The sequence below is a fragment of the Somniosus microcephalus genome, chromosome 1 (genome assembly GCF_052327205.1).
Source record: "Somniosus microcephalus isolate GS21.2 chromosome 1, FLI_Smic_1.0, whole genome shotgun sequence".
Classification (NCBI taxonomy): domain Eukaryota; kingdom Metazoa; phylum Chordata; class Chondrichthyes; order Squaliformes; family Somniosidae; genus Somniosus; species Somniosus microcephalus.
The window spans coordinates 329,540,970-329,556,389 of NC_140987.1; the positions used below are offsets into that span (position 1 = coordinate 329,540,970).

Genomic DNA, 15,420 nt, shown 5'->3' on the forward strand with positions numbered 1-15,420 from the left:
TCATGAGCCAGGTACACAAAGGATAGCCTTTGTCTCCGGTAAGCCATCCTCTTGGGTGAGGCTGTGCCTGGAACATGTCAGCCACAGTTGTCTGTCGCAGGATAAAGGCATCGTGGCTGCTGCCTGGAAAGCGGGCATTGACAGCTAGGATGCGCTGCCTGTGGTCACACACCAGCTGTACGTTGAGGGAATGGTAGCCCTTCCGGTTGCGGTAATCCTCGGCATGCTTCAGAGGTGCCCGCAAAGCCACATGCGTGCAGTCAATGGCGCCCTGCACCATGGGGAAGCCCGCTATTCTTGCAAATCCCACTGCACGCTGCTGCTGCTTGTCCAGGGTCATGGGGAAGGAGATGAATTGATGTCCCCTTGTGAAAAGGGCTTTGGTCACCTGGCGGATGCAGCAATGCACGGCGAACTGGGAGATGTTAGCGATGTCCCCAGCAGCGGATTGGAAGGAGCCGGTGGCATAGAAGTTGAGAGCCACCGTCACCTTCACTGCCACCGACAGAGACGTCCTTTGCATCAGCTGTGGTTGCAGATCTCTGTGAAGCAGCTGGCAGATGTCTGCAACCACCTCCCTTCTGAATCGCAGCCTCCTTACACACATCGCGGCAGACATGGTCAGATAGGAGGACTGCTGGCGGTATACCCTGGGTGGGTAAGGCCTCAGTTGGCGACGCCTGTTGCCCCCTCTGCGTCTAGCCAGGGCTGCCACTCTCTCACGGCGTCTGTAAGCCCTTCTGGCATAAGGCTGAAACTCAGCGTTGGCACCCAATGCAGCCCCCATTATGTGCTGGCAAACACTGAGCTCTCAATGAAGGCAAAGATAATTGCTAAGCTCTGGCCTGAGCCAAAAATACCTGTCCTAGTGTTGGTCCAAACCAGTAAGCTCTCCTCCTTGGTCTCTCTCCAAAAAACCGTTGCACAAGAGTGAATGCTGCAAAATGGCTGGCCTTTATAGTGCAGGGTAAGTGCCCTTTAATTAGCGCTCCCCGCGGCCCGCCTCGGCTGTGTACCGTTCCACTTCACAGTCGTTAGGGCCGCCCGGCGCACAATGGCCCGGCGTGAGTGAAGTTCCGGTTCGGGGCGCACAAAGGGCGTTGCACTAGTAAATGACGTCATGATCTGCGCGCGCAGCAGGGCGCGCGCTAAGACTTTGCGCCGGCGCTAAATGTGTACTGAAGTTGGGGCGAGGCGCAGATCACGCTGCGCCCGGGCGCTAAGCGCCTAGCGCTCGAGATCTACTCCTCCTAAGGCGCTAACGGCTGGCGCGCCCAACTGAATTTCTAGGCCATACTATTAAACCATCTCAGTTCTTCACAAAGCAATATTAATGAAATTGATATGGAATCTCGGTTAGTGAATGAACATTGATCAAGTCTCCCTACATAGGACTGCACGCACGCAGATAATGCTACACACATGCACACACTAATACATACAAGCACAGATAGCACCACACATGCACGGATAGCACTACACACCCAATCATAGATAGCAATACACCCGCGCACAAGCAATAAACACACGTGTGCACACACATGGAGAGCAATACACACGTGCACACAGATAGCACAACATACACTTGCACACACAATGCATAGATGGCAATGCCCACACATGCATGCTCATCTACACACGCACATACTTATACACACACACATGGAGATACATCCACAAATTCACTGAAATCTTCACTTCACAAGTAATCTTTACTTTTTTTTGTTGGGAGGGGTAAGAATAGAAGGGAAGGTGGAAGAACGGGTGGGGGGAGGGTGAAGATGATAAGAAATGATTTACCTGGCAGAATTCACTGCAATCTCGCTCTGGCTGGTTTTCGTGAGGATTTGGAGTAGCTGGTTTAGTATTGTTGGTAGGAAGTTGACCATCACACAGGCTTCCATGGCATGCAAACACTGGAAGAAAAAATAGATACAAGTTACTGTCATTTAAAGTGAGCAGTGTCAGAAGCACTCTGCTTTCTGATCGGAGTTACAATTTACTGTACCATGTTGTATAATAAACCAAACATGTCACACAGCAATGGCCCTGGCTGATAATCTAAGTGTTGCTGTTCTACCCCACTATTCAAAAAAGGTGGTAGAGAGAAAATGGGGAATTATAGACCAGTAAGCCTGACATCGGTAGTAGGGAAAATGCTAGAGTCCATTATAAAAGATGTAATAGCAGAGCACTTGGAAAACAGTGACAAGATCGGACAAAGTCAACATGGATTTACAAAAGGTAAATCGTGCTCGACTAATCTACTGGAATTTTTTGAGGATGTAACTGGTAGAATAGATAAGGGAGAACCAGTGGATGTGGTGTATTTGGACTTTCAGAAGGCTTTCGATAAGGTCCCGCATAAGAGATTAGTGTGTAAAGTTAAAGCACATGGGATTAGAAGCAAGGTACTGATTGGATAGAGAACTGGCTGGCAGACAGGAAGCAAAGAGTTGGAATAAACGGCCCTTTTTCCGAGTGGCAGGCAGTGACTAGTGGGGTACCGCAAGGATCGGTGCTAGGACCCCAGCTATTCACAATATATATTAATGATCTAGACGAGGGAACTAGATGTAATATCTCCAAGTTTGCAGACGACACAAAGCTGGGTGGGCGTGTGTGCTGTGAGGAGGATGCCGAGAAACTCCAGTATGATTTGGACAGGTTGGGTGATTGGGCAGATGCAGTATAATGTGGATAAATGCGAGGTTATCCACTTTGGTGGCAAAAACAGGAAGGCAGATTATCTGAACGGCAATAGATTGGGAGACGGGGAAGGGCAACGAGACCTGGGTGTCCTTGTGCACCAGTCACTGAAGGTAAGCATGCAGGTTCAGCAGGCAGTTAAGAAGGCAAATGGTATGTTGGCCTTCGTAGCGAGTGGATTCGAGTACAGGAACAAGGACGTTTTGCTGCAGTTGTACAGGGCCTTGGTGAGACCACACCTTGAGTAGTGTGTGCAGTTTTGGTCGCCTTAGCTGAGGAAGGATGTTCATGCCATGGAGGGAGTGCAGCGAAGATTCACCAGACTGATACCTGGGATGGCAGGAATGACGCAAGAGGGCAGATTGGGTCAATTGGGCTTATACTCGTTGGAGTTTAGAAGAATGAGAGTGGATCTCATTGAAACTTATAAAATTCTAACAGTACTAGACAGACTAGATGCTGGAAGGATGTTCCCGATGGCGGGGGAGTCCAGAACCAGGGGTCGCAGTCTAAAGATAAGGGCTAAGCCATTTAGGACAGAGATGAGGAGGAATATCTTCACCCAGAGAGTGGTGAACCTGTGGAATTCTCTGCCACAGAAGGCAGTTGAGGCCAATTCATTAAATATATTCAAGAAGGAGTTAGATATATTTCTTAAGGCTAAAGGGATCAAGGGGTATGGGGAGAAGGCAGGGACAGGGTACTGAGTTTGGATGATCAGCCATGATGTCATTGTATGTTTTGAATGAAACAACCTTTAAAGGTTGTTGTCCACCTCTACTATCGTTCATCTCTGCCCCTGCCTCAGCCCATCTGCTGTGGTACCAGCATCTTGCATTGACATAGTGCCTTCAACATCCATGCTTTTGTTACCTCAAGATTCAACTATTCCAATACTCTCCTAGCCAGCCTCCAACCTTGCATCCTTGCATAAACTTGAGCTCTCCCAAAACTCTGCTGTCCGTATCCTAACTCACACCAAGTCCCACTCGCCCAATGTACTCGCTGACCTACATTAGTTTCTGGTCCAACAGTTGATTTTAAAATTCTCATCTACATGTTCAAATCCCTCTACGGCCTCGCCCCTCCCTATCTCTGTAACCTCCTCCAGCCCGACAACCCTCCGAGAACTCTGTGCTCCTCCAATTCCTTGTGCATTCCTGAGTTTCATCACGGCACCATTGGCAGCTGTGGCTTTGGCTGCCTAGGCCCTAATCTCTGGAATTCCCTCCCTAAGCCTCTCCACCTCTCTCACCTCCTTTAAGACATTCCTCAAAACCTACCTCTTTGACCAAGCTTTCGGTCACCTGTTGTAATGTCTCCTTCTTTGGCTCAGTGTCAATCTTTTTTGTTTGATAACGCTCCTGTGAAGCGCCTTGGGACGTTTTACTACATTGAAGGTGCTATATAAATGTAAGTTGTTGTTAACAAGGAGAGGAGTCAGAGTTAACAATCTAGGGACGCTGCCTCACAAGAATTCACCTCTCATTCAACTCTGAACCTATTTAAACCCCCTCATTGCAGGAAGTAACTGAGCAGTGATCAAGTTGGCAGCAAGACATCAGTGTTCCAGAGCTCAGGCTACCCAATGAGCAATGCCACAGGAGATCAACTAGTCTAGTTTCCCCCTCCCCCCCCACAAGTCCTTCTCCTCAGTGAAGTGATTCATAACTGGGGGGGGGGGGGGAAGGGCTGCAATCTCACAGGCAGAATCGGGATCGGTGCGATCTCGGCCTTCCGTTATGAACACACAATGAATGAGTGCAGTGAGCAGGCAGCACATGTGAGCACAGCTGTCAGACCGTATCTTGAGGCATGTGGAGTGCTGCCATTCCGCATTTCACCAAGCTCTCCAGTGCTTTGCATAACTGACCTGGAGAAAGCCTGTACCCACTGAGTATACACAGCAAGAATACATTCAGGAGCACATACAGACCCCACCTTCCCAGTGCCAACCTGTCATCATGTCCTGAGCAATTTTGCAAAACCATTAAAGAAAAGAAGAAAAAACTTGCATATCTATAGCACCTTTCACAACCTTCGGATGTCGCAAAGCGCTTTACAGCCAATTACATACTTTTGAAGTGTAGTCACTGTTGCAACTTAGGAAACACAGCAGCCAAAGTGATAATGACCAGATAATCTGTTTTAGTGATGTTGTTGAAGGATAAATATTGGCCAGGACACCGGGGATAATTCCCCTGCTCTTCTTCGAAATAGTCAGATCACCTGAGAGAGCAGACGGGGCTTCGGTCTGACGTTTCATCACTGCTCTCGAGTGTCAGCCTAGATTTTGTGCTCAAGTCTCTGGAGTGGGACTTGAACCCACGACCATAAGAATACATTCAGGAAGACATACACCCTGTCGTCGCAGTGCCAACTTGTCACCAGATTCTGAGCTATGCAAGCTATTGCCAAATCCCAATATTGCTTCTTACACAATCCCATTACACTCAAGTCTTGTTATTTGCAACTCTGGTTATGGCAGTTTCATCCTATTACACACAAAATTCCAGTGGCATCTGGTTTATAATCCTGTTTTGTGCATTAGAGGGCAGCAAAGCATAACTTTAAAATTACAGCTAGGTCATTCAGAAGTGAAGTCAGACGCACTTCTGCACACAAAAGGTAGTAGAAATCTGGAACTCTCTCCCCTAAAAGATTGTGGATACTGGGGGACAATTCAAAATATTAAGACTGAGATCGATACACTTTTGTTAGGTAAGGGTATCAAGGCGGGTAAATGGGGTTAAGATACAGATCAGCCAAGATCTAACTGAATGGCGGAACAGGCTCAAGGTGCTGAATGGCCTCCTCCTGTTGCTACCTTCATAAAATCCAACCAAAGTCCAGATACAAGTCACCTGCTGCTCTTACACTGGCACTGTTTAATTTGGATTCTGGGAGACTGGTGTCCGTGAATGTACTGGTATTTAAGCTGTAAAGCACCCTTTCCTGGCAGCAGACTCTCTCCATGGATGTTGCCTGACCTGCTGAGTTTTTCCAGCATTCTCTGTTGTTATTTTGGATTTCCAGCATCTGCAGTATTTTGCTATCGACTCATTGCCTCGATTGTTCAGAGTCTATGCGCCTGCAGCTAGGATGAGGGAGCCGGGTTCAGTGCAGTGCACACACTTGGAGCTGGCTCATGGACCCTGCATCCCTCCCCCAGAATCCAAATGAGATCACTGCCGAGTAAACACAATGGCTGGGAGGGTGGGCAATGGCTTGTTGAAAGCTGCAAGAACCTTTACAGCAGGATAGCTACTATAACTTAGTCTTTGCTTTTATTTGATTTGGTTATGACACAGTGACTTACATAAGCTGACGTTCATTGCGCATCTGTACAAACCATCGCCTCGCAAAATCAAAATTTCCACTCCAAATTTGGGCAGGCCCTCTGCTGTGCAACATTCTCAGGCAGATTTTATTTTAAGCTCAAAATCACAAACTGAAAACCCTCAGGGACTGATGCAAGAGAGGGATCAGAGGGAGTTTAGAAGTAAGCCACCAGACCATAAAGTTCAGGTGATGCAAAGTCAATAAACTGTTTTGAAAGAATATCCATGGACAAACTCCATAGGCTTTCAAACTCAGGCTCCCCAAGGCCACAGATGGACTATAATAGGGTTCCAGCTCTCCTGGATTGTTCTGGAGTCTCTAGGATTAATCTCTCGGACAGCAAACCCAGGAGATTAATTAATATATCTAATAAATATCATGGGGAAGTGGAGATTTGGGGGTCTTCTGCCCGTCAGAAGCGGGATGGTCATGAGCTGAAAGTGGTGGGGTACACCTTACCGCCCCTTTCCCGTGGATGACATCTTCCCTGGGCCTACCGCAGGGTGGCTGAAGCGCACCCGAGTCAGGAGGCAGACCCTTTCAATACACAGATCAGGGTCCTAAGACATACAGAGGACCTTACTGGGTGGAGTGTGCGCTGTGCTCACACTGCACTGTGTCAGCTAGTGGTCCAGCTGGTGGGACAACAACACTGGGGCCTAGAAATTAGTTTGTCCCCAAAACAGGCACATGGATGCCGATGCGAGATCACCCCACGCCCATTCAAAGGAATGCAGGCAGCATCCGAAATTTGTGCTGCCTGCTGATTAGCATGATTGTGGTGTTCGGACCAGCATTGAACACGCTGCTGATTTGCTGAATGCTCAGCAGGGGGCCCACGTTCGTGCGAGGCTAGCTCCAATTAAAGCTAGCCTGCACTTCTTAAAGGCAGTCTGCACCTCTTAAAGGAGAGGTGCATTCTACCTGCAGCAGCTCATTGAACTGGCTGGGGAAGAGAGCGAGAGGAGGAAAAAACAACAATAACATCACAATAGGGTTCAGAGCGTGTGCCAAGGTTCTTCAATTCAGCACTGGAGGCCTTGGTGCAGGAGGTCAACTCGAGGAGAGAGGTTCTGTTTCCACAGGGTGCCAGGAGGCCCTGCAGGCAACAGTGTAAAGTCCACTGGGAGCAGATAGTCACTGTGGTGAATGCCAGCAGTTTAGCCCCAAGGACCTGGACGCAATGCAGGAAGATGTTTAATGAACTCATACGAGTGGTCAAGGTCAGTGAATTCATCCTCATATGCTATATCCCATCATCTGCACCACTAGCCACATGCACTGCTCAAAGCACCACACCCACATTACTCACCTACCAACATTATAGGATTACAAAGGATATACAGCACAAAAACAGGCTATTCAGCCCAACCAACCAACCAGTGGCATTTATGCTCCACTCGAGCCTCCTCCCATCTTTCCTCATCTAACTCTATCATCAAAACCTCTATTCGCTTCTCCCTCACATGCTTATCTGCCTGCCCATTTAATGCAGCTATACTATTCGCTTCAACCACTCCCTGTGGTAGCGAGTTCCACATTCTCATCAATCTCTGGGTAAAGAAGTTTTTCGGAATTCCCTATTTGATTTCTTGGCGACTATCTTATATTGATGGCCTCCAGTTTTGCTCTTCCCCACAAGTCATAGAGTCATAACAGCACAGAAGGAGACCATTGGGCCCATTGAGTCTGCGCCAGCTCACTGCAGAGCAATCCAGTCAGTCCCACTCCCCCGCTCTATACCCGTTTATTTCCCTCAAGTGCCTATCCAGCCTCCCCTTGAAAACATTGATTGTCTACGCTTCCACCACTTCCATCGGCAGCGAGTTCCAGGTCCTCATCACTCACTGCGTAAAAACGTTTTTCCTCACATCCCCCCTGTATCTCTTGCCCAAAACCTTAAATCTGTGTCCCCTAGTCCTTGTACCATTATCTAGTGAGAACAGCCTTTCCCCATCTAGCCTATCCAAACCCGTCATAATCCAGTACACCTCTATCAAATGACCCCTCAACCTCCTTTGCTCTAATGAAAACAAATACAGCTTCTCCAACCTGCTCTTGTAGCTAAGATCCCCCATCCCCGGAACCATTCTGGTAAATCTCCTTTGCACCCTCTCAAGGGCCTACACATCGTTCCTAAAGTGTGGTGACTAGAACTGGACGCAGTACTCCAGCTGTGGCTTAACCAGCACTTTATAAAGGTTCAGCATAACTTCTCTACTTTTGTGCTCAATACCTCTACTTATGAAACCCAAGATCCCATATGCTTTGCTAACCACTCTCTCAATATGTCCTGCCAACTTCAGGACCTATGCACATTAACTCCCAGGTCCCTCTGTCCCTGCACACTCTTTCAAACTGTGCCATTAACTGTATATTGCCTCTCCCTGTTCCTTCTGCCAAAATGCATCACCTCACACTTCTCTGTATTAAATTCCATCTGCCACTTGTCTGCCCATTCTGCTAGCCTATCTATGTACTGTTGCAGTCGATTGGTATCATCATCACTGTTTGCCACACCCCCAAGTTTGGTGTCATTGACAAATTTAGAAATTCTACACTTAATTACAATTATCCAAGTCACTTATAAAAAAGCAGTGGCCCCAGTACTGTCCCTTGGGGAACACCACTGTCTACCATCCTCCAGTCTGAAAAACAGCCATTTACCACAACTCATTGTTTTCTGTCCTTAAGCCAGTTCCTTATCCAAGCAGCCACTGACCCACCTATTCCATGAGCCTCAATTTTGTTCACCAGCCTTCTATGTGGTACTTTGTCAAACACCTTCCTAAAATCCATGTAGACAACATCCATTGCATTCCCTTCATCAAGCCTCCCTGTTACTTCATCAAAAAATTCAATTAGTCAAACACGATCTGCCTTTTACAAATCCGTGTTGGCTCTCCTTAATTAGCTTAAACCTCACCCAACCCTGCCTCTTACTACCCGCTTACTGTTTACATGCCGGTAGAAGATTTTTGGGTTCTCTTTTATGTTAACCGCCATTCTACTCTCATATTCTCTCTTTGCCAATCTTATTTTCATCTTCACTTCCCCTCTCAACTTATGGTACTTGGTCTGGTTCTCACTTGAAGAATTTACCTGACATGCATCATATACCCGCTTTTTTTTTGTTTCATCATCTTATCTATCTCCCTCATCATCCAAGGAGCCCTTGCTTTGGTTCCCTTACCCTTACCTCTTAGTCGAAACACTTTCTCTGTATCTACTCTATCAAAACCTTTCATGATTTTAAAGACCTCTGTTAAGTCACCCCTCAACCTTCTCTTTTCAAGAGAAAAGAGACCCACACTGTTCATCTTTTCTTGATAGGTATACCCTCGCATTTCTGGTATCATCCTTGCAAATTTTCTCTGCACCCTCTCCAGTGCCTCTGTATCCTTTTTATAATATGGCGACCAGAATTGTACGCAGTACTCCAAGTGAGGTCTAACCAAGGTTCGATACAAGTTTAGCATAACTTCGCTACTTTTCAATTCTATCCCACTTTTTTATGGCCTTGTTAACCTGTGTCACTACTTTTAGTAATTTGTGTATTTGTATTCCGAGATCCTTTGTTCCTCTAGCCCATTTAGATTCTTATTTTCCACGTAATATGTGACCTCCCTATTTTTCATACCAAAATGTAATTTATCTGTGTTGAACTTCATTTGCCAATGATATACCCTTACTGCAATTCTATTAATGTTTTCTTGTAGTTTGTTGCAGTCCTCCTCGGTATTGACTACCGACCCCCCCCAAAAAAAATTGGTGTCGTCCGCAAATTTAGAAATTGTGTTTTTGATTTCAAAGTCTAAATTATTAATATAAATTGTGAACAACAGTGGTCCTATCATTGATCCTTGTGGAACACCACTACCCACCTTCTGCCAATCTGAATAACTACCCTTTATCTCTACTCTCTGCTTTTTGTCTTGAAGCCAGCTATCTATCCATTCTGCTACTTGTCCCCTGACCTTATTCATTAGTCTAATATGTGGTACCTTATCAAAAGCCTTTTGAAAATCTAGATAAATTACATCTACTACATTACCCTTGTCTACTCTGTCTACTGCCTCTTCAAAAAATTCAATTAGGTTGCTCAACTGAGACTTTCCCTTTTGAAATCCATGCTGACTATATTATTATATTTTTGGTTTCTAGATGTTCTTCTGTTTTCTCCTTTAGTAGGGATTACATTATTTTTCCTACCACTGATGTTAAGCTGACTGGTCTATAGTTCCCTGGACATGTTCTATCTCCCTTTTTAAATATAGCTATTACGTTAGCAATCCGCCAGTCTTCTGGCACTACACCTTTTTCTAACGAATTACTAAATATGTGTAGTAATGCCTCTGCTATCTCTTCCCTAGATTCTTTTAAAATGTACGGATGTAATCTGTCCGTACCAGGGGTTTATTCTCTTTGAGTTTCATTAGTTTATTTAATATATCCCCTCTTTTTATTTTAAATGCACTGATCTCATCATCCAATGTCATCTCCACCTGTTCTATCTCCCTGGTAAATAATGAAGCAAGTAATTATTTAATATTTCTGCCATCTCTATACTGCGGCCTGTGGTATTATCCTGTTCATGCATTAGTGGCCCTATTCCCAATCCGACATTCCTTTTTTTATTTACATGCTTGTAAAATATTTTACTATTTTGTTTTATGTTCCTTGTTAATTTAATTTCATAGTTCCTCTATGTTTTCCTAATTGTTATTTTGATTTCTCTCCTAATCTCTTTGTATTCTCTCTTGTCATGCTCTCCCTTGCTGCCCATGTACTTAATATATGCCTCTTTCCCTACTCTCAAGTTTTCCCTTATGGCTTTATGCATCCATGGTGTCTCATTAGTGCTTAGCTTGCTCTTGTTTTTTAGCGGAATATATTTTTCCTGGACTCTGTTGAACACCATTTTAAATGTTTCCCATTGCTGTTCTACATCATTCTTTGCCAATATTGTTGCCCATTTTATTTTCCCAAGTTCTATTCTCAGCCCCCAAAATCAGCTTCTCTGCAATCTATTACCCTGGTCTTCGTCAAACTTACATCCTTCTCAATTATCATCTTAAAGCATATTATATTATGGTCACTATTGCCCAGATGTTCCCCTACTTTTACTTCTCTTATCTGCTCTGGTTCATTCCCCATTACTAGTGAATCCTCCCTTGTTGGGCTTTTCACATATTGAGTTAGAGAAAGGAGTCTTGTACACATTGTAGGAACTCCATTCCCTTATCTCGTTTACCTACTTCTTCTGGCCAATTAATATTGGGGTCGTTCCTTCCTGTCCCAGTACTGGTGCCAGCATCCCATGAAAAGGAAACCCTCTTTCCCACATCAGCCCTTTAGCCATGTGTTAATTCTCCTGATCTGACTGCTTCTATGCCAATTTGCACATAGCTTGGGCAGTAATTCAAAGATTATTACCCTCGAGATACTATTTTTTAATTTAGCGCCTCATTCCTGATCCTCCTTCATCAGGTCCTCCTCCCATTTCCTACCTATGTCGTTTGTTCCATACCAAACACGACTCATACCTCACATTCATAGCGTCACCTCACCCTCACACACTTACCATGCTGCAAGCCTTACACCCGCATCTCACAGCTTGCACACACTACCAGCTATTCAACCATGACAGGCATATCACCCAAACACATTGCACCACACTCACTGACACACTTCCATTTCTATTGCAGGAAAAGGTGGCTCACAACTAGCACCTGCAGAACCTAACCAGCGGGCATGGAAGCGAAGGTGCTGGCCATTCTTGGGAGGGTCATTGCAGAGCCCGTGGCCAGTGTTGGGGCCAAAAGAATACAAGATGCCAGTATCCTCACATGTAATCCTCCCTCTCGCATCCCATTTCCCCCTCATCCCACAATCTCTTCTGATTTACAAGCTGGACATGGTGTGATCATGCACCTCTTGCTTTCTTCCCCTCCCGTCACCATAACCCTACCATTGTGCCTTTCTCATTTCAGAGACCCAAGAAATTCAACCTGGCCAGCTAGTGGTGCAAAAAGAAGAGGGAGAGGAGAGTGATGAAGAAGAAACAGCATCACTCGATCTGACATTCACAGCCACCAGCTCAGATACTGGCACTATGAGGAGTTTAGTGGGTAGCTTTGAGGCGGGATCGGCACATGGTGAGCAACCGGACATGGGTGGTCTGCAACCAGGGCAGGGGGGAAAGGGTAGCGCAGGTGCCAGCTCCCCGGAGGGCAAGATCACACACAAGTTCTGCTGCAGAGGACTCAGATGAAGACTTCGATGGGGCGGCCTACAGAGAACGCTGATGGGTATACACAATGAAATGTTTGGTGCATTGGCAGGCCTGCCAGTAAGCCTGAGTGCAATGTCAAGGAGCATGGAGGAGTCTGGCACCAACCTTGCACAGGGCTTTATGCAGAGCTTGGAGCCCATGATTTCCAGCATGGAAAGGATGGGCAACTCCATTGGTGCACTTGTGGACCCAACCATGATGCAGAGTCTGATGGCCGGTGTCTCAGCTTCCATTGTAGCACAAGCAGAAGCCACCCAATGTCTGAGTGCTGTAGTGGAAGCTCAGACTTCTGTCATGCAAGCTTAGATGGCTCTCATGCAAGCTCAGCTTGCTGCCATGCTATCTCAGACAGCTGCCATCGTGGCTGCATTTACCAGTGTGGAAAGGGGCTTACAGGGTCTCACAGCAGTCCAGCAATTTGTCCTCCAACAGATGGCTAGGAATGCTGAGGTGCCGCCCCGGGGGAATGGCAGTGGCTCTGTGGAGCAAGAACCTGCTCTCTTCTCTCAAGATGACAGCATTCATCCTCCCACCAGTGCCCTTGCTGTTGCCCGTCAGCCAGCCAGCCCAGACTGCTGCCGCCCATGCCGAGGTGGTGCAGTCTGCAGCCAGGCTTTCTAGGCCCAGAGCTGCTCCAGGTCATCCTGCAAGGCCATCCTGCAGTCTCCCTTACTGAAAGTCAGCAGTCTTCCACCAGCCATGCTGAAGCCACTGGGGGAGCATTGCGTAGGAGCATGAGGACAGGCAAAGGCACACTGAAGACAGGCACTAAGGGAAGGCACAAGGGTGATTAGTTGACTGTTATGTAATATTGGGGATGGATTGATGTATAAAGTTGGATTGAAACGTTTCTTTTGTGGTGGCTTTTATTACAGAATTGTGGCCAAAAGGACGCTGTGATGGTCAGGTGTGGGACAATTGTTAAATGGGGAATTGGGGTTGCGTTCACTGGTACCATAGTCAGACACAGACAGCCTGGGCAGAAAGGGGCTGCCTGTCTGGGTTTTCTCCTCCTCTTCCACTTCCTCCTCCTCCTCCTCAGCTGGTCACCGCATGTCTGGTGGCAAGGGCTGTGCCTTCATTATGGCGAAGATGTGGAGCATGCAGCAGACCACGACAAATCTTGAGACATGCTCTGGTGAGTACTGCAGGGCTCCCCCAGAGCGGTCCAGGCAGCGGAAGTGTTGTTTAAGCACCCCAATGGTCTTCTCTATCAGATTCCGTGTGGCAGCACAGCTCTCATTGTACGCATGCTGCCCACGTGTTTTTGGGTTGTGGACTGGAGTCATGAGCCAGGTGGTCAATGGCTAGCCCTCGTCATCCAGGAGCCACCCTCTGGTTTTTCGTGGTGGCTCAAAGACTGAGGGAACAGCGGACTGGCACGGAATAAAAGCATCATGATTGCTGTCAGGCATTCACCATCATGATGTACTGAGCATGGTCACACACCAACTGCACATTCAGCAAGTGGTAACCTTTGCAGTCACGGTACATCTCAACATTTAGATGCGGCACCCGCAAAGCCACGTGCGTGCAATCAATGGCACCCTGCACCATGGGGAAGCCCACTATCCTGGCAAAGTCACGTGTACACTCCGCCTGCTTCTCTCTGGTCAAAGAGAATACAATGAAGTCCCCTCTCCTGGCATAAAGAGCTTCTGCCACCTCTCTTATGCAGCAGTGGATGGTGAACTGGGAGATGTTACAGATGTACCCAGCTCCAGCCTGGAAGATCCCAATGAGGAGAAATTCAGGATCACAGTCACCTTCGCAGCCACTGGCAGTGCTGTCCTTGCCCTGGTGTGAGGCTGCAGGTCTGGTTGCAAGAGGTGGCAGAGTTCTGTGAGCACCTCCTTCGTAAAGCGCAGATGCCTCACACACTGCTCCTGGCTCAGGCTGAGGTAAGAGAATTGCTCTCGGAAGGCCCTAGGAGGGTAGGGCCTCCTTCCGAGAGCCCTTCTCTCCCTCCTCCCTCTGAGCAGCTTGTCCTCTTCTTCACTGTCTCTGCCCCATCTCCTTCTCATGCTGCAGGCCAAGGGAGTGACAACTAGAGCTCCCATTACTGGGAGCAAGTAGTTTGACCAGAACCCTTGAAGTCAGAAGCAAGGCTTTCTCTACTTGCAGCACCACTCCCTGTCATCTCACCAACTTTAACCAACTCTGGAAAAGCTGCAAACACTTCCACAAACTTACACAGAGCCAATAGACATTAATCAGCAACTGACCTGAGTGTGGTGGATGATCCCTTTAAATATTGCTGGTAGGGGGTCGGTCCTTGCTGCTGCTGAACGCATGTTCAGCTGTGTGAGGTTAAGACAGGGTTTTAGCTCCAGCGTTGAGGATGAAAATGGCAGTGCTGGCGTCAAATCAACATTGCACGCCCTCACCAAGATGGCATCTAGCACGGCACGCACATGGCCCGGGCGCCATTTTTGTCACGAAATTGCACCCATAGTGCTGAAAAATTGGTCACTACGGAGCTGAATTTCTAGCCCTAAGTATGTTGATCAGACTTGTTTTTGGTTCTGTAGTTTAATGGTGTATTGGCTTTGTTGATCTCCCCTTTAAGCACACACATCCATTTAGCGATCAGGAGAGGAGGGAAAGAGAATGGGAATGGGAAGGAAAGAAAGAAAGAATTTAGAAGAAAATTAGGAATGAAAATTAGGAATGAAGACAGAAATAAATTGAGACAGACAAACAGTGGGCTGGACATGTAGGTGTTTCCTTGGAAACAGGCTCGAATGAATTTGTGTAACCATGGTCACAGATCAAAGGTCACTCAGCAGTGAATTCTAAATGAAAGGCATCAGCACCAATTATACATCTTTCATGTACAATTATCTGCTGAGCCTCCCTTTAAATTGACTGAAAATGGCCTCCTACTTAAAAAATGAATGAAAGCCGAGATATACTTTTACATAGAATTTTACAACAGGCCATTCAGCCCAACTGGTCAATGCCGATGTTTATTGTCCTCACAAGACTCCTCCCACCTCTCCGTCTCACCCGATCAGCATAACCTTCTATTCCTTTCTCACTCATGTACTTATCTAGCTTCCCCTTAAATGCAA

General features: G+C 46.8%; 1 protein-coding gene across 1 annotated transcript in view; it reads right to left on the reverse strand.

The window, feature by feature from the left end:
• LOC147124903 (dedicator of cytokinesis protein 11-like) overlaps positions 1-15,420 on the reverse strand; it is a 458,563-nt gene that overhangs the window by 234,629 nt on the left and 208,514 nt on the right. Inside the window, exon 24 of the mRNA XM_085994653.1 lies at positions 1,801-1,916. Within this exon, the coding sequence (XP_085850779.1) occupies positions 1,801-1,916 (116 nt within the window). The remainder of the gene's footprint in view (positions 1-1,800; positions 1,917-15,420) is intronic.